Source organism: Botrytis cinerea, chromosome 2 (genome assembly GCF_000143535.2).
Source record: "Botrytis cinerea B05.10 chromosome 2, complete sequence".
Taxonomy (NCBI): domain Eukaryota; kingdom Fungi; phylum Ascomycota; class Leotiomycetes; order Helotiales; family Sclerotiniaceae; genus Botrytis; species Botrytis cinerea.
In genome coordinates this window covers 3,126,949-3,143,951 of record NC_037311.1, presented here as the reverse complement: position 1 = coordinate 3,143,951, position 17,003 = coordinate 3,126,949, and the positions used below count along the sequence as shown (strand labels likewise).

The 17,003-nt window shown below is 43.2% G+C and overlaps 4 protein-coding genes across 4 annotated transcripts; 3 read left to right on the top strand and 1 right to left on the bottom strand.

Annotated features, from left to right (window-relative positions):
* The first annotated feature begins 1,752 nt into the window (after positions 1-1,752).
* Positions 1,753-6,050, top strand: BCIN_02g08820 (hypothetical protein). Its single transcript, XM_001554245.2, has 4 exons — positions 1,753-2,985; positions 3,041-3,564; positions 3,615-3,858; positions 3,913-6,050. Exons 1-4 carry the CDS (start codon positions 2,674-2,676, stop codon positions 4,468-4,470), a joined length of 1,638 nt encoding a protein of 545 aa, XP_001554295.1. The 5' UTR covers positions 1,753-2,673; the 3' UTR covers positions 4,471-6,050.
* Positions 6,051-6,418: 368 nt separating this feature from the next.
* BCIN_02g08810 (hypothetical protein) lies at positions 6,419-9,265 on the top strand. Its single transcript, XM_001554244.2, has 2 exons — positions 6,419-7,372; positions 7,477-9,265. Exons 1-2 carry the CDS (start codon positions 7,195-7,197, stop codon positions 8,958-8,960), a joined length of 1,662 nt encoding a protein of 553 aa, XP_001554294.1. The 5' UTR covers positions 6,419-7,194; the 3' UTR covers positions 8,961-9,265.
* Positions 9,266-14,135: 4,870 nt separating this feature from the next.
* Positions 14,136-16,056, top strand: BCIN_02g08800 (hypothetical protein). Its single transcript, XM_024691607.1, has 5 exons — positions 14,136-14,262; positions 14,312-14,468; positions 14,627-14,686; positions 14,834-15,585; positions 15,702-16,056. The coding sequence occupies exons 1-5, from the start codon at positions 14,255-14,257 to the stop codon at positions 15,952-15,954; spliced, it is 1,230 nt and encodes a 409-aa protein (XP_024547378.1). The 5' UTR covers positions 14,136-14,254; the 3' UTR covers positions 15,955-16,056.
* A 5-nt stretch (positions 16,057-16,061) lies between these two features.
* Positions 16,062-16,897, bottom strand: BCIN_02g08790 (hypothetical protein). The gene is made up of 3 exons (XM_001554241.2): positions 16,547-16,897; positions 16,362-16,485; positions 16,062-16,265 (listed from the first exon to the last, which is right to left on the bottom strand). Exons 1-3 carry the CDS (start codon positions 16,601-16,603, stop codon positions 16,123-16,125), a joined length of 324 nt encoding a protein of 107 aa, XP_001554291.1. The 5' UTR covers positions 16,604-16,897; the 3' UTR covers positions 16,062-16,122.
* Between the last annotated feature and the right edge of the window lie 106 nt (positions 16,898-17,003).

The window sequence follows — 17,003 nt, the reverse complement described above, 5'->3', positions numbered from 1 at the left end:
TTTTGAGTTGGGGGAGAGGTCTCCTGCTATTTTGGAATGGAAAGATGCAGAAGTCGCATCTGAATTAAATTTTCTGTACGGTACAGTACAGGATTAGAACAGAATGACGAGAGAGATCTTGTCTTGCAGACAACCACCCAAACTACAGCTCTGAATTAGATGAAGAAAATAGCAGGACAATAATCCTAATCAGATTCTAATTCGCTTGTCTTGAGCTGAGGAAAAGGGATATTTTTTGCTGCAAAAGGGGAGACGGACCCCAAGAATTGAGGAAGAAATTCACGTGATAGGTCACGTGTCGACGCTTATCTTTAGATTGATCTTGCGAAACTCTGTACTCAGACATGAGATATTTGACGTGGTGTAAGACAGAAAGCCAGTGAGTATTTGGGAAAACTACCTGGCATGAAGAGAGAGAAGCTCCAGAGTATAAATAGATTCATTTCGCGCATGATACTCTCTTGCAAAATTGGCATCGCATCCGACTAACGAAGAATAGAACATGGAATCCCAGCCCATTGATAGAGATCTTTTCCGGAATGAGGTAGACGTCCCACGGCAATGTGATTGGGTGGGTGGAGTTTGTCACTTTGAGCGGAAATTGATACCATTGATAGAATGTTTGAGACACCTGCCAAACTTCAGGGACAGAGTCGCTCCGTGATCTGCAAAATTGAGTTTAGTAATTCAATAGATAAATGATTTCTTACCCAGGTCGACAGGGACTTCTATCAATCGTCAAGATAATATTATCGGGGAGAGATATGCCCATTCGAGTATATTGAACCTTGGTTAAATAGAATCTAAAGTAATGTCTCACCTGCCCTATCTATGCCAGGAGGATTTGTAGATAGCGATATCAGTATCAAATTTCAATATTAGGCCCCTGAGCAGTCCCGTAATGCGGGTGTTATCTGTACGGAGTACACGCCAGCCAGCCTGGTGTCAATGCTCCAGTACCTGGGGACACGCGGAAATACTCCAGATATGGTAGTGTAAGGCTGTATCCATTCACAATTAGGGGAAGTAAATGAAGATTGTCCTAGATATGGATTGGACACCAGAAATCGACGGAAGTCCAAATGTTTGCAGATTCCGAGGCTGTGGAGGTTCAAAGCGAGGAATCCCCGAAAGACTCTATTTGTTGCTATGGTTGTTATGCGAGATGTAAAATGTCTGTCCTCTTTTCCCTCCCCTCTTGTTCTGATCCACTACCGGGATGCCTATTCTAGTAATACTCGTCGTGATAAGAATAACTCCGCATGGAGGCATTCGCGAGACTGGAGTAGAATAATAATGCCAACCTCAGAATGGGGTCCTCCAGTGGGAAAAACTAATCTGGTGTGGATTGGTCTTGCAGTTTCCAAGAAGCGATAGTGAGGACAAGAATCACAAGACTCGCCAGCGAAAACAAGAAAAAGAGGCTCAGAAACAGGAGATTAGATTAGACCAAGTTTCGAAACACTAGAGGAAAATTGCACAAGGGACGAAAATTTCATGGGGACGAAAGCACCTTGGTGCCTTCTCGTACTGTGTAATTGCCGTAATACGGGTGGTTGGAACATGGTTGACACTTGACAGAGAAAGAAAGGTAGACCGACGAGACGAGACGGACAAGACGGACAAACTAAATCTAAGTAATTGGAAAATCGAGAGCAAAAGCTGCACAACCAATGAAACACATGCTTTGACAATCCAAAGATTCCACCGTGAACCCCACTGCAATTCCATTGTAACATCACCTCCACACCAGTGTAACTATCTTGGTTCTTATCCATGGGGATATCCAGTTGTTGTTATTCATCCCAACGTCAGATGTGGTAAAAAGATCAAACGAGTTTGCAGAAAATTCTAGTGACTCTAGTTCTCATGGAAATGTTCATTGTTCCATTCCCTTTTCCCATCTTAGATCGGATATCACCCACCCTCTAGTAGTGTGCAGAAATCTACTCGTATCCCGTCTTTGCCCCTTCATTTGACTCCATATCCTTTCATCCTAAGGCGAGCGTTCAAACCGTCGAACTCTAGAAGCCAAGCAGAATGCTAGTTGTTCTCCCAAATCTACCTGGTATAACTAATCCGTCGTTTATGATATACAAGGGGAGTCCCTCACGGCACCACCGAGATTTGTCCATTTCAGCCTATCTCTGCACTTTCGTTCTCACATACCTTGTTTCTCATGCAAGATGATGCACTCGTCTCCATCCATTCCCACTCTAACCTCAAAAATCGCCCGACCGACCACCGTCTCCATGTCGACTCGCGCTTACTTTCTTACTGACTTGCTAAAAACCCTAGCAATCACTGGTGCTTCGTAAGAAATCATGTCTACCAACTACCGCAGCCCAGAAGTAAGATCAGTATTTTTGCACTGTTACGTAAATGAAGTCGCTGAGTATTTTGGAAATATTCGCCGCCTGTTTTGGAACTAAAGATCTTTTGAGTTTTGCCAAGATCCATTAATTCTGCCATCCATGGGTCAAGTATTTGGAACACGGCAAACGCTCATATATTTTTATTGTTTCTCATCTTTATATATCTGGAGATTTTCCCCTCCTTTTTTGACTTTCCTCCAGATTTCGGTATTCACTCATTATCTCAATTAGCCCGAATTCGGTTTGATAGCCATTGAAACATTCAAACATACTTACGATAGACTACAAAAAGTTCACCATGGCGGACTATAAGAGCACTTCATCTGGTGGAGTGTTGGAACAGAACTCCAACCAAGGAGATTTACATAGAAGAAACGTTGTCGGTATGGAGGAAGGTCCTGATGCTGATGCACAACTCGCTGCTCAATTTGGATACAAACCTGTATTCAAGAGAGAATTCGGATACCTCTCAACTTTCTCCTTCGCCGTCTCTATCAGTGGATTGTTTGCTACTACCATGACCACTTTCTCCTACCCAATTATGTCTGGCGGATCTGCCGCAGCTGTATGGTGTTGGGCAATTTCTGGTGCTGGCTGCATGTGTATCGCTGTAAGTTTAATGGCAACCACATTTTTGGCTGAACATCTTGCTCATTTCTTAATAGCTTTCTGTCGCTGAGCTAGTCTCTGCATATCCTACCTCCGGCGGTCTATACTTTGCAATTTCACGACTGACGCCAACCGAATGGGTACCATCTATTAGTTGGGTTACCGGTTGGCTGAATCTTCTTGGACAGGTTGCTGGTGTCGCCTCCTCTCAATACGGTGCATCTCAGATGCTGTTAGCGGCCGTCTCCATTGGAAAAGATTTTGACTATACGATTAACGCAAATACAACAGTGGGTGTAATGGCAGGTTTGATGGTTCTTACTGGATTGGTCAATTCATTGTCTACCTATTGGATGGAAAAGATGACAAAGAGCTACGTTATCTTCCACGTTCTCGTTTTGGTATCGTGCTGTATCGCTCTTCTGGTCAAAACCCCGAACAAACATGATGCCACCTATGTCTTTACCAACGTTGATTCAACCTCCGGTTGGACCCCTGTCGGATGGAGTTTTCTCTTCGGGTTTCTCTCCGTTTCCTGGACCATGACCGATTACGATGCTACCGCTCATATCACGGAAGAGTAAGTAATCTGACACTTTCTTGGATCATTTGGGCTAATTAAGCGATTAGAATTTCCGAACCAGAGAAGAAAGCGCCTTGGGCTATCTCTATGGCTATGCTCTTCACTTATGTCGCTGGATTCCTTTTCAACATTGTACTTTGTTTCTGCATGGGTGACCCTGCCGAAATCCTTGGCACAAGTATTGGCCAGCCCGTCGCTCAACTTTTCTACAACAGTCTAGGAAAGGCAGGTGGTATCTTCTACACCGTCTGCGGATTCATCATTCTCGAATTTGTTTGCTTTACTGCTATGGTACGTTGCAAATCCTCCCTACTCTTGGCAAAAATGGGCTGACATTGAATCTAGCAATCATTGGCCCGAACTGTTTTTGCTTTCTCCCGTGATAAGCTTGTGCCATTCTCCAAAGTGTGGACACAAATCTTACCTATGACTGGAACGCCCATTGCAGCTGTCTGGATTTCTGTCGCCCTCTGCATTGCCATCAACCTTATCGGTCTTGGATCCTACACTGCCATCTCTGGAGTCTTCAATGTTTGCGCCATTGCTTTAGATTGGAGCTACTGTATTCCAATTGCGTGCAAACTTGGCTTTGGCAAATTCGAGCCAGGTCCATGGCATATGGGTAAATTCAGTACTGCCGTAAATGCATGGGCCTGCATCTGGACTGTATTTGTCAGTATCATCTTCATTCTCCCGACCGAACGACCAGTGACTGCCCTCAACATGAACTACGCGATCGCCTTCCTAGGATTGATCCTAGGCTTCTCTACCATCTATTGGTATATTTCTGGCAAGAAGTTCTACACCGGTCCTGTCATCGAGGCCGCCGACGAAGACTCCCTACGAAATTCGTTGGACCGCGACTCGAGACAGGAGAAGGAGGAGAACCAGAACAAGTTATAAACCTGAGGTTTGGGTTGTGACTATATTTCTAGAGATCATGATTGATGATTTGATGCGATTCCGATGCGACGTCTCTGCCATTGCGACTTTTTTGATCGAGGGGAGAGGGGAGATAACAAAAGAGCCATTGCGACTTGTCATGTTGATGTGCGGTACAGGAGGATTTTTTTTACTGAGATACCATTCCATTTCCCATTGCGACACACACCTATTGCGCCTTCTAAAAGCTATTGCGCCTTTAAAAGAACTAAAATATAAATACAAGAAAAAACATTTACAAAACAACCCCAAGCGCACCGAAGCTCCGTTTACGCCAGGAAAGATCTATTTTGACCTGCCATGAGAGATATTGTCATTGACGTAAGGTCACGTGAAGATAAAGAACTGCCAATGTTGATAACGTTAGCCGAGGTCTGATTTTTTGCCCCTTCATCGATGAGAACGAAGCCGATTTGCAGAATTCTCTGAACAGCGGTCGCTACTGTCAACTTGCCCCATAGTTGCTTTGCCATTGTCTATTTTGTATCAATTGCGCCTTGGTCAAAAGCAATACAAATACCATTCCACTCGAAATCAACAATTCTTGAAGAGAAAAGTTCAAATGAACAACAATTTTTCCTCAGCAAGAACATTGTTCCGAAAATAAACTGGGGATTTTAAGGGTCAATTGATTAAAGATTTCCGCTCGTAACCCCACTTCTGTCGGAATGGAGAGATTGAGTCAAGGTGTGGGTTTGGTTGTGATATTATGAGTCCGTTTTTGATTGGGATGTGAGGGTGGATTTGCATGTGTGCTGGGAATTACAGAGTAGGCATGGTGTAGTGGGAAAGAGTAGTGGATGGGAAGTGGAGAAAGAGGTACGACTTATGTGCATTAAGTTTTGGGGAAGAGATTGAATTTGGTGCGGGCAATGAATGTACAGGCTGTGAATGACGGGGATCTAGGGACAGCATTGTAGGTAGGTAAAGATGATGGCAAATTGCTATTTACGTTGATGACGGATGCGGTTACTGGCTGGCAGGCACACCGAGTAGTCTGGCAAATTGGGGGAAGAGAAAGAAATTAGGAGGGAAGGAACAAGAAGCAGGAGAAGAAAAGGGTGGGAGATGAATTTGTTTAGATGAATGATGGGTTTTGACAGGAGCATGGTGGTGACAATGAATACAACTTTTCTGCATCAAAGATCGTCTGCACGTTCAAGGATATATCTCAGACCACGAGTTTTTGTTTAGGAAAAGCTATTTATTGACGCTTCAAAATCCCTCGGTTGAGAAGCCTTGTGCCCATGCTTAGCAAAATCTTGTAGCAGGTGCCTCGATCCTCTACACTGTATACACGTACAGCGAGTCTATCATTGCCATGCAACTTGCCACTAGGGGATACGCCGCTCACCGGCAGACATATTTTAGAATTACTTTTTCGACAGTTGAAACCCCACTATTAAAATTTGCAGAGGCTCTAAGTTGAAAAGCGTTAAGGCGAGAATCTTAGCCCACTTGATGGTTTATGCAAACCGTGATACATATCAGATTATTTGATGAACGCACAGTATCGGATATTGAAGGCATAGGTTTATACACTGTACATGTGCTTCGTTCCCTTGTTAATACAATGGATTTCTTATATGCACTTGAAACTGCATTTTTCCTAGTATACAAAAAAAAACATGTGAGTTTTATCGGATGCGGTATTCGGAAAATGTTTAGAGGGACCCTGACTTGGCACGCGGCTTCGTTAGCCGACGCTGCCATTGTCTGAAAGAATTTAGAAGTTTATATCCAAACAACTGGTGACTATTCTGTTCTCAGAATTGATACTCGAATCAAAGAAAATATACGTTGTGGTTTCCTCGTGTTTGGTAACTTTAAACCATAAAATACAGGGAAATCAACGAGTTTTGCACGTTCCGAAAAGTCAACGGGCTGACTTTTCATGAAGTTGACCAATGCGCTAACTGAGTTTAGTTAAGTCTCCTCGGTAAGCGGCTGCAAAAATTTTCATTTTCAGCGAAGTGATGCGCATACCGATTTTGAAATTTATACATCAGCTCACAGGCCAAGTATTGGCCCTCTTTCAAATCAGATTATCAATAGAATTGGACTTCTCGGGGTCAATCGGTTTGAGTCGTTTGACAGAGTAGTATTATGTTGGGGTTAGAAGGCTACCAGTCAGAAGGGCAGGACTTATCTTCCCAGATGGATGATTCGGTCTTGATGGGGATATTGGGGCCAGATGCTAGGACATGACGCTAGCTCGCACAAATTTCTTTGGCAGACTAGAATTTGCTATATGGATGACTCTTCCCTTCTTATGTCAACCGTTTTCTTCTTTTGATTTCATGCATGCACTCTTTCTTGTTAATATTTTTGAAATTTGTTGTACATTTGCGTGAGAATTGACCTCGATTGTTTACGACCTTTAGAGTGGGTGATTGGAAGTGCATTGTGGTGAATATTCGCGGGATAGGAGAGGAGTGAAGAGTTTCACGGAACTGTCTGTTACTGTAGCCTTTCGACGTAGTTTGAAATCGTCGAGGTTTTCAGTTTCAGTCTTTTGCTGTTGAGTCTTTGCACTGTGTCCCAGGCCCGGTTTCGAGACGGTACACACAGCAGTAGCTGCAGCAAGGGATTTCGGTGAGAGAAGGACAACGCAGCTTGGAACTTGGAGGAAGATATTACGTTTGGAAACCTCGAAACAGTTGCGCACGCGCATTTTCTACCAACATGGCTCCACATATGGAGATGGACACAATTCAGGCAACAAATAAGGCCACAGGAGATGACAAAAAAGATTCGGCTTCGGGTCATTCGTCGCAGGATCCGGAGAAGGGTATCCAGGTGGGCAGTGGGCCGGAGTTGCAGAGAAAGTTGAAGAGTAGACATTTACAGATGATTGCCATTGGTTCGTTGCCTCTATGGACTGTCACATCTTTTCACCTCCACTCATCATAAGATGTTTGGTGAAGGGTGTTGGAATAGAACGAAGATACTAATAATGTATACTAGGTGGAACAATCGGCACAGGTCTCTTCATAGGATCCGGATCCGCCATTGCTGAATCTGGTCCAGCAGGTGCTCTCATCGCATATGCATTTGTCGGTACCCTCATATACAGTGTCATGATGTCATTGGGAGAAATGGCAACTTTCATTCCCATTCCCGGAGCATTCACTCTCTACGCAGCACGATTTATCGACCCTTCGCTTGGATTTGCCATGGGATGGATCTATTGGTTTTCCTGGGCCACCACCTACGCTCTTGAACTCACAGCCACAGGTCTCATTATACAATACTGGGCGCCCCAACTCAACGTCGGCATCTTTATCTCTGTCTTCTTCGTCGTCATCTCTGGCGTAAACTTTCTTCCTGTCAGCTTTTTCGGCGAAATCGAATTTTGGTTTTCACTCATCAAGGTTGTCACCGTACTCGGTTTCCTCATTTTTGGTATTTGTATCGATGCTGGAGCAGGTCAACAAGGCTACCTCGGATTCCACACTTGGGGAAATCCAGGTGCATTTGCACCATACCTCGTTAATCCCGAGAACCCTGTTTCCAAATTCGTTGGGTTCTGGGCTGTACTTATCCAAGCCGGATTTTCATACCAAGGAACCGAACTCGTCGGAATTGCCGCTGGAGAAACCGAGAATCCCAGAAAGAACGTCCCGGCCGCTATTCGCAAGACATTTTTCCGAATCCTCTTTTTCTTCGTCGGAACAATCTTCTTTATCGGTCTCTTAATTCCATACGACAACCCTGATTTATTATCCGGAAGCTCGGATGCATCCGCTAGTCCTTTCGTTATTGCCGCCAAACTAGCTGGTGTCAAGACACTTCCAGGGCTTATCAATGCTGTGCTCCTCTTCGTCGTTCTCAGCGCCGCGAATTCTAACGTCTATTCCGGTTCTCGTATTCTAGTTGGCCTCGCGGAAGGAAATTGCGCGCCTAAATGTTTCTTGAAGACAACTACAGGTGGAGTTCCTTATTACGCTGTCGCGTTCACCTCTCTGTTTGGCCTTCTGGCTTTCATGAATGAGAGTTCTGGAGGTAATAACGCATTCGTTTGGATCCAAAATATTTCTGCTGTCGCTGGATTCATTAGTTGGGCTTGCATTTGCGGATGCCATATCGCTTTTATGAAGGCGCTCGCAGCCCGTGGTATCAGTCGCGATCGTTTACCTTATAAATCGATGTGGCAACCGTGGTTCGCGTGGTATGGATTAGTATTTACGGTTTTGATCATTTTCACCCAAGGATTTACGGCTTTTATTCCGGGATTCCAGGTCAAAGACTTTTTCGTGGCTTATGTCAGTTTGATATTATTTGTGATCGCTTATTTGGGTCATAAGATTATTTGTAAGACTAGATTTGTGTCAAGTTTGGAGGCGGATTTGGATACTGGTTGTTTGGGGCTTGAGGATGAAGGGGCCATCGATTGGGAAGCGGAAGAGCACATGACTTTCAAGGAGAAGGTTGTTGATTTCTTTTGTTAGGAGGCGCAGATGGAATGATCAGGACTGAAATCAAATGGAGGTAGAAGGAGGTATTTGAATTCCTCCTTCTGGAATTCCTCTGATGATTTGACGGTTATGAACATTGTACCTGGAGCTTTTCTGACAAGAGTTACGAAGCAGCTTTGTTTTTGAAATATTGGCTATAGGAATTGTATTGATGAGGGCGTTATGATGAATGGGAATGATTTAGGATGAGATGAAACTTTAATATATGGAGATAATTTAGATGATTAGGTAGAAAAAATGAATTCCTTAACTCTAACTTGGATCTTAATTGGACTTGAGAGGTGGAACATGATGCACTGATCTGCATGGTTGTTGTACATCTGAGATGCTGCGACATGTTAATTTGGGTAATCATGGAGATAGAGGCGAGAATCAAGGTGGGAATAAACAAAGGCTTTGGGAAATGAAGGATGGGCTAAATCAGGATACATTGTTCGGAGAAAAGTCAAGATTATATATGATGTTTCTTTCCGGTGCAATGGGATAGCACGATGGTCTTTCGAAACTAGGGATACAAGTAAAGGTCAACCGCCAGCTATCTATGTGTATAGTGATGGTTCTCTTGGAAGTTACAAAAACGAAAAGCCTAGGTCATAAAAGCCTTAAACAAATACTCTTCCACTCTACTTTCGATCTCAACTCATGCAACGTGGAAAATGCTTCGCTCGCTCGATTTAGATATAGCGGAAGGCCTCGATTACATTTTTATGTGGAACTGAAACTCGAATGTAATGAAGACACTCCCATGCCCTGAAATATATCTCATCTGGATTCACCATCCTCTTATCTAATCTCAGCCAGCCAATCATATCTCATCATCAAAACTTTTGTTGCATATCTGAAAATAAAAGAATTAAAAGTGAAACTTGCATCTCTTCTCATCATATCCAGATTATGAAGGCAACCTTGCCTAGCGAGGTTGCCTGCCTCGGTTTGTACACGGAGATCTTGATTCGCTGGAGTTAAATCTGACGCTCTAAGCCGATGACTTGCTAAACTCATCAATTAGATTGCCGTCTAACTTGACTAGCAGCGCAGAAAGTTTCTTTCCTGGAACCTTTGGAGAGGAAACTTGCAAAGTTTATCAAAGGGGGGTGATCACTTCGCCATGCAAGGTCGTTTCTTAATAAAGCATTAAAGTTTCCGCAATAAATTCAAACTTTGTGCTCGATATTCAAACCATATCTCAGCTCAGAAGGCTTTTTTTAGATGCATCAAGCTAACTGATTGATAGAAAGGCCTTTCCCTCTCTAGACTTAGAATGGTAAGTTGGATTTCGAGCTATGAATGTTCCAGAGTTAGACAAATAGAAGAGTTGCCGCTAAAGTCTTAACTCATTTGCTGGGCATCACTCATGTGAATTGAAATATTTTTTGTCCTCGAGCATTCAGGAAAATAGAGTTGATGCTGTATGATGAAGCTTTTAAGAGGTCTTGATTAAGTTTAGGCTTGTCAAAAGCCAAGATGTCTTGGTCACGAGTAGCATGACATCTTATTGACATGTTTTTGACTTACATCATTTCACGTGATACATAGCCAATCAATCTCGGTCTTCAAACTAATGTCTAGCTTCTATCAAAGTATTCCTTTCCACTAAAAGTGTCATTGCAGATCTGAAAATAACATTCTTTTTGGTGACGATTTTGATGTTATTCCCTGTGAGCAGCTAGTTACACAAATGACATAGAGATGACAGGACGTGTTTCCTCCCAGTCGAAAGTTGAGACTTGGCCAAATTCTGAAGCAAACCTTACTTGGCTGGGTCATTTCTGTGTGGTAATATCATGAGTTTTTTATTGACTGTGAATATCATATATGATGCTCTTGTTTTTGGAGAGTTTGTGGCGCGACAGAGCACAAGCAGTGAGACTCTCAAGAATCAAGATTGAAATCAAAGTTACCTACTACTCATTTTATGCCAGTGAACATCAAGGCTCTACGATAATATTCATGGTATTAATGGAGTTCGGTAAAAGAGTCGTGGCACCCTGCAACTATAGGCTTGAATAGCCTACGGAGGTTTCCGAACAAGATCAACATCAACATTCTCGCGACGCGAAGGCTAACTACATTTTTAAAAAAATTCTACCTTCGGACTCCTGCCACGAGCGACAAGTACATGCGAGAGTACTTCGGATGCCCTGGTTGCTCCCAATATCTTTGCAGTATATTAATACGTACAAGCATAATAATCTATCTATACCAAGTACCGCTTCACAGAATACACTTACTAGTAGCTTGCTATCTGGGCCTGTTAACGTCAGATTAACATTCCTAGATTCGATTCGACTACAGAGCACGTATCACTCACTCCCTTCACTTCCCTTCCCCGCTTCTCCGCTTCCACGATGATGGTATACACCAAGCCAGAATGTAGAGATCGACCGCCAGCGCGTGCAAGTAAGTAATCGTTCTACCATTTGCATAACATGCGACTCCCCCATATTATCATCACCTCGGGAGCTATAGTACCCGGACACTGTTCTATACATACGTATCTTCAACACACATAAGCGGAGGAGGACTTTTGGAAAAGAAATGATGCGCCACCAACGGACATGAATTTGACTCCGCCCTTTGTGTGATACCAGCTGGGCATACTTGGTACCATTGAAAATGGGAAAGAGCCACAAGACTCTAGGCGTGACACATGTGGTTTATACACACCGCAGAATGCCGGGATTGAATGAATATTCGAGCTATGTATAGAATGGTAAGCTTATCATTACGAGAAGCTGCAATTGTATAGCAGGACCAGGGCACCAATTATAGCGTCTCCGACGACATTGGGATAATCGCCATTCACTCATACGGATACGAATATACTCTATCCTTCGATCACCGCGGCACTAGCACGAAATTTCTTCTTTATACGGGAATACGATGCGAACTTTGCATTGAAAATGGAACATTCATCGATAGTTCAATATGCAATGCCCATCGAATTGGTTCTGCCGCTTGTTACCTGCAAAATCATATTACATCGCATTCGATATATGCGGAGGTTTGCATGGGAGATTGGGGTTAGTAAGAGTGCATAATGCGGTGGAGATTTGTTCGGTGAGTAGTTTGGGGATGTCGGACGGACGTTGCATATGGTGCCATGTGCGATGTGCGACTTGGGATGTTGTGCTACGAAAATGATCTGCGGCGTGGGGAAATTGATGTTTGCATATCGGGTTCCGGGTCGGAGAAGGGATGTGGGGAAGACTCGGACTACAGTCTTGTTCTGGAATGGAGAAAGATGGACTCATGGCCCGAATAAGGGAAAGGAGGTAGGTTTTGCTTGCGCCAGGCATGTGGAGGCAGAGTGAGTGTAAGTTATGGCCAGGATTTACAGTAAGTCTAGATCAGGTCTGTCTATTTTCTTTTCGAGGTAGGAGAATTGCCACATGATATCTGTTCTTTCACGTACGTCTTGTGCTGCCTTCTGCAAGAACCGTGTTTGAGAGCAACACATTTCTATGAAGACTTTGTGACATGGGACTGGTCATCAACCAGGAAAAGGAAGTTGAGGCATAGCAATTATCACTACTTATCACAACTTGCAAAGTTTAAGTCCACTTAAGATTGCAAGCAAAACTTATAGCAATAGTCCTGTCTATACACATTGTTGCTGGGTTGCGTAGTCGCAAACATTTTCTCGCTGATGATATCCTATGATGTCCTATTTCCAAAATCTGAACAAGCCCCGAATAACTGCTTAATGCCCATCGCTGAAATTCCTCTATGATGCTCCATCTCAAAATCCAAGTCCGGCTCCAACAGCTTCCTCATTTCTCAGCCGGTGGAGAATGACCTAAGCACGACGAAAGTCTTTCGATCCATGCAAGAAATGAATACATTCATTTTCACAGCCTCCCTCGTTGAACCCAAGATAATACCTCAATGGTCTTTCCCACACCTAGCCGCTTTGACATTACTATATCTCGTCTCATGCACCCCGCAACCACAAGAACTGCGTGCAAACATCCGATACGCACAGCCAGCAACCAAAATACCTGCAAAAAGAATCAGGAGCAAAGGAGGCTCTGATAGGTTTGAAAAGATAGGTTGCATTGGTGCAGCAGATGGAACAGCAGGGATCGCTAAATATTGTTTCTGTGGTCGAACAGGAACGTAGGGGACATAGGGGTGTGTTTCGTGGAGAGTCGCTTCGAAAAATGGGTTTTCGTGGTAGGACATCTCGTTGGAAAATCGCGGGAAGGGAGATTTTTTTGGAGGAGGAAGAGGAGGCATGCTGAAGGTTTGTTTTCGGGTGTTGGTAGAAAGTTATATGGTGAAGTGAGATGAGGGGCATTTGATGATTTGGTGGGGATTTATGGATGTTTTTGTTGTATGAAATGTCTTGATTTGGATCAGAGATGTTTCGAGAATTCATCGTCTGATATCTTCCAGATGGTTCGTTCTTGCCCTTTGCTGTTGAGGAGGATTGGAAAGTATGGATAGGTTGTTCTTGTGCGGCACGCCATAATGTGCAGTTAGGTTTCCTTAACTATACCCGCTTCTATTTTCGTTACGAGTTGAGCTTGACAGTCAGTCTGTTATGGTGAGAGATAGTCATTTGAAGAACTAGAAGCTTATGATTTTTACGATCGATGTGAATCTTAAAAAATCTTGGAGTGATATCTGGATTTTGTAAAGAATTCTTGGATTGGGGAGGAATGGGTAGTTGGAAGTGGGTGTGAAGGTTTTTGAGCTCTTTTGTTACGAGACTGATGAGAAGCAAGAACGAGAAATGGGAATTGAACAAACTGAGAAAATCGGCACGATGAGTCTGGAGTTTAGAATAGGTGTAATTGTATAGGTGCTTAGGTAGTTATAGTTAGGAAAACATCATGTATACTCCCCTCATGCACATCGCGCCATTCATTATATTCACTATGCGCAATGGGGCACCCTCCCATATTTGTGTTAGCGAATTACCAATTTGAAACGGCGTGGGAAAAATTGCTTTGTAGTTTGTACATTTTATCTTCTATATCATTCTTGATTTTTCAAACAAGATGTTCAAACGACAGGGTAATTTGCACTCCCTTGTTCCATCTGCACCTCTCATTGGTGCTGATGCGCCAGCGCGTATAACACCTTTTTGGGTTGGGCTCCCGAATTTTATTGAGGGGCAGCTTATCTACCTGGACATCGTATGTTTGAGTTTTCCCTGGTGATTTTCCCACTTCAGTAGTGTTTTGCTTTGCATTCTCAAATATTTCATTCTAGCTGGATTTTAGAATTTCATGGAATAGGTATAAAGAATCTGAGTGAATATGTCTTCGTATGTATCTTTCCTCTGTTCTGAATAGCTGGTACTAACAAAACGGTAGCGAAATAACGAAATCCAATTTGAAAGTTCTAATAGTAGGAGGAGGGATCGTGGGATTGACACTGGCTCAAGGGTGTAGGGAGAATGACATTGAATTTGAGATTGTAGAGAAGGACGAACATGGGAAGAGAGCGCAAGGGTGGGCTGTCACTTTGCATGTGAGTTTAAGGAGAAAAGGGGACAGAAAGGGATTGGCAGTAGCGGAGTTGGTGACGGCGTTGATGTTGATGGAGCCATTGATTGATCAATGGTGCTTTGAATTGGGGATGGGGAGCTGGCAATATGAAGGGCAATTGCTAATGAGATAATGATATAGTGGTGCTTGAGAAGCTTGGAAAGAACGGTTGGGGAGAAGTTATCCGAGTTGATACCCACAGTAAGAGTTTCCTGGCACGAAATTTAGAGATTGTGTGCGCCTTCGTTATGAGTCGGAAGCTGCGAGATGCAACCATCTAAGGAAGCCACGTGTCAACAAATTGCCGACATAAAATGATCCGACAACTAATATGTCTAAACGCAACAGGCTGCCGTCGATCCAAGTCTCAACGACGACGATGGAAACTTTCTATTCCTCAACGCTCGTACAGCCTCACCCCGCTACAAAATCCCACCAAGCAAACTCCGCCGACGTTTAGATCGACAAAAAATCCGCAATGTGCTCGCCGCCGATCTTGATATCCATGAAGGAAAAGGTCTTACATCAATTTCCCCAGCTTCAGATCCTGATCTCGTGACTGCGGAATTTTCGGACGGGACAACAAGTAATGCTACCTTGATTGTAGGTGCTGATGGAAATAACAGTGTGACGCGAAAATGTTTGTTCAATGGATCTGAGGAGGCCAACTTGACGAAGTTACCCGTTTATTGTATTGGTGTCGTGAGGCCTTTTACGGAAGAACAAATTTCATCTGTAAGAGCCATCGATCCATTGCTATTCCAAGGGTTAGACCCGGAAACTGGAAGCTACATGTGGTTTAGTCTACAAGAGATAATTACAAAGGACAATGGAAGTAAGAGCTACAAAGGACTGGTGGTTTTCTCTTGGTTAATTAAAGATGAGGTTGCGGACGCAATGCCGAAGACTGATGCTGAAAGAGTGGCATATATGAAGAAGAGGACGGAAGGGTTTGCGGAACCATTGAGGAGTATTGTCACGGGTATTCCAGAAGATATCACGACGACTCCGTTGAGATTGAGTGATTTTGCCACAAAGGAGTGGGATAACTGGGGTGGAAAGGTTACATTGGTGGGCGATGCGGCGCATGCTATGACGATGTGAGTTTTTTTTTTGGATTTCTTGATCTCTTAATCTTGGTCTTGCCATCGTATGATTACAAAATATGAGAGAAAATGGTTGCACGGAAGTTAGTAGAAATTAACATGAGAACTAGGTATCGAGGTGAAGGGGCCAACCACGGCATTTTGGATGCAGCTCTTTTAGTTGATCAATTGAAAAAGGTCAAAGCTGGAGAAATTACACAGAAAGAAGCAATTGATGCGTACGAAGCAGAGATGAGACCGAGAACTCATGAGGCAGTCTTGAAGAGTAGACAAGCTGCACTGGATGCTCATGATTGGGATGTGTTGACTGAGAATTCTCCTATAATTGGAGGCAGAATTGCTCCTAAAACTGCTTTTATTTGATCAGATACAGAAGGGGGTTGAAGGATTAGATATGCAGAGGTAGAGATAAAGATGGATGGGCAAATTAAGCTAGATGCAAAGGTAGAAATAGGTTCAGACGTATGATATGGTATGATATAATATTTGTTGAATTCGGGGTGGTTTATACAATAATTCGAGGACCCATGTCTAACGACTAGCGAATCCAGCAAATGGCTTAATCTTTTTGACTTCGAATGGTGCAGCCAAAAGTCCCTCTTCAGTCACAATCTTTATAAATTCAAGGGAGTAGGATGTATTGGCATGAGAAGCTAATGCGGCTTCATCTTCATCTAGTTGTTGTTAGTATCTGTAATTCTACACGTGCCTTTCATACTTTGATGGCTGAAGATGGGCAAGCGGGAGATAGTGGGACGAGAGGAGCATACAAGTTTCTTGAGCAATGAAGACATTTCCTTTTTCACCATCATATTGCTCGAAAAAATGGTATTTATGAAGTCCGGGCTCGTTCTTTTGGACTTCATTTGCGATGTGGGTGAGGACCTCTCGGAGCTGAAAAGGGTATGTTAGCTCGAATTGGTATTCAGTGTAAGGAGAATATTGAGTCACATACACGAGCCTCCTTTCCTGGTGTTGGGGTAACAGTTACTAAGTAGTGAATTGGTGCCATTATGTATGCGTCAAGATGTATTCAAATATGAGGCTTTGTTAGATTTGAAGAAGGTAAATAAAGAAAATGGTAAAGAAACAATTGAAGTCTTAAACACTCATTTTAAGAGCTCATCGGACTTACCGGCAATGAGCTGGCATGATAATTTGACAATGCATTTAATCGTGAAACAGCAAAACCTTAAGAGGAGTCTGTATAAGGATAATCTTCTGATAAGGATACACTTTTAGGTCCCTAAAGATTTTAGGTTTGAAAAATGACCTGTATCCTTGAAACCCCTTCATAAGGATATTCTTATATTTTGAGGTCCAAAGATACTGTGTATCTTTAATTGGACCCATTCTACACATTGCTCCGCAACGATTGGTATGAGCGTCGGTGGAGCTTCATGATCGGTGAG

Bases quoted from the DNA above. Each gene is read 5' to 3' on its own strand.
- BCIN_02g08820 (XM_001554245.2), top strand. From the start codon at position 2,674: ATGGCGGACTATAAGAGCACTTCATCTGGTGGAGTGTTGGAACAGAAC. The intron at 2,986-3,040 runs GTAAGTTTAATG...ATTTCTTAATAG, and splicing joins CTGGCTGCATGTGTATCGCT to CTTTCTGTCGCTGAGCTAGT. The intron at 3,859-3,912 runs GTACGTTGCAAA...CATTGAATCTAG, and splicing joins TTGTTTGCTTTACTGCTATG to CAATCATTGGCCCGAACTGT.
- BCIN_02g08810 (XM_001554244.2), top strand. From the start codon at position 7,195: ATGGCTCCACATATGGAGATGGACACAATTCAGGCAACAAATAAGGCC. The intron at 7,373-7,476 runs GTTCGTTGCCTC...AATGTATACTAG, and splicing joins TTTACAGATGATTGCCATTG to GTGGAACAATCGGCACAGGT.
- BCIN_02g08800 (XM_024691607.1), top strand. The intron at 14,469-14,626 runs GTGAGTTTAAGG...ATAATGATATAG, and splicing joins GGTGGGCTGTCACTTTGCAT to TGGTGCTTGAGAAGCTTGGA. The intron at 14,687-14,833 runs GTAAGAGTTTCC...TAAACGCAACAG, and splicing joins TATCCGAGTTGATACCCACA to GCTGCCGTCGATCCAAGTCT.
- BCIN_02g08790 (XM_001554241.2), bottom strand. From the start codon at position 16,603: ATGGCACCAATTCACTACTTAGTAACTGTTACCCCAACACCAGGAAAG. The intron at 16,486-16,546 runs GTATGTGACTCA...TACCCTTTTCAG, and splicing joins CACCAGGAAAGGAGGCTCGT to CTCCGAGAGGTCCTCACCCA. The intron at 16,266-16,361 runs GTATGCTCCTCT...AACAACAACTAG, and splicing joins CTTCATTGCTCAAGAAACTT to ATGAAGATGAAGCCGCATTA.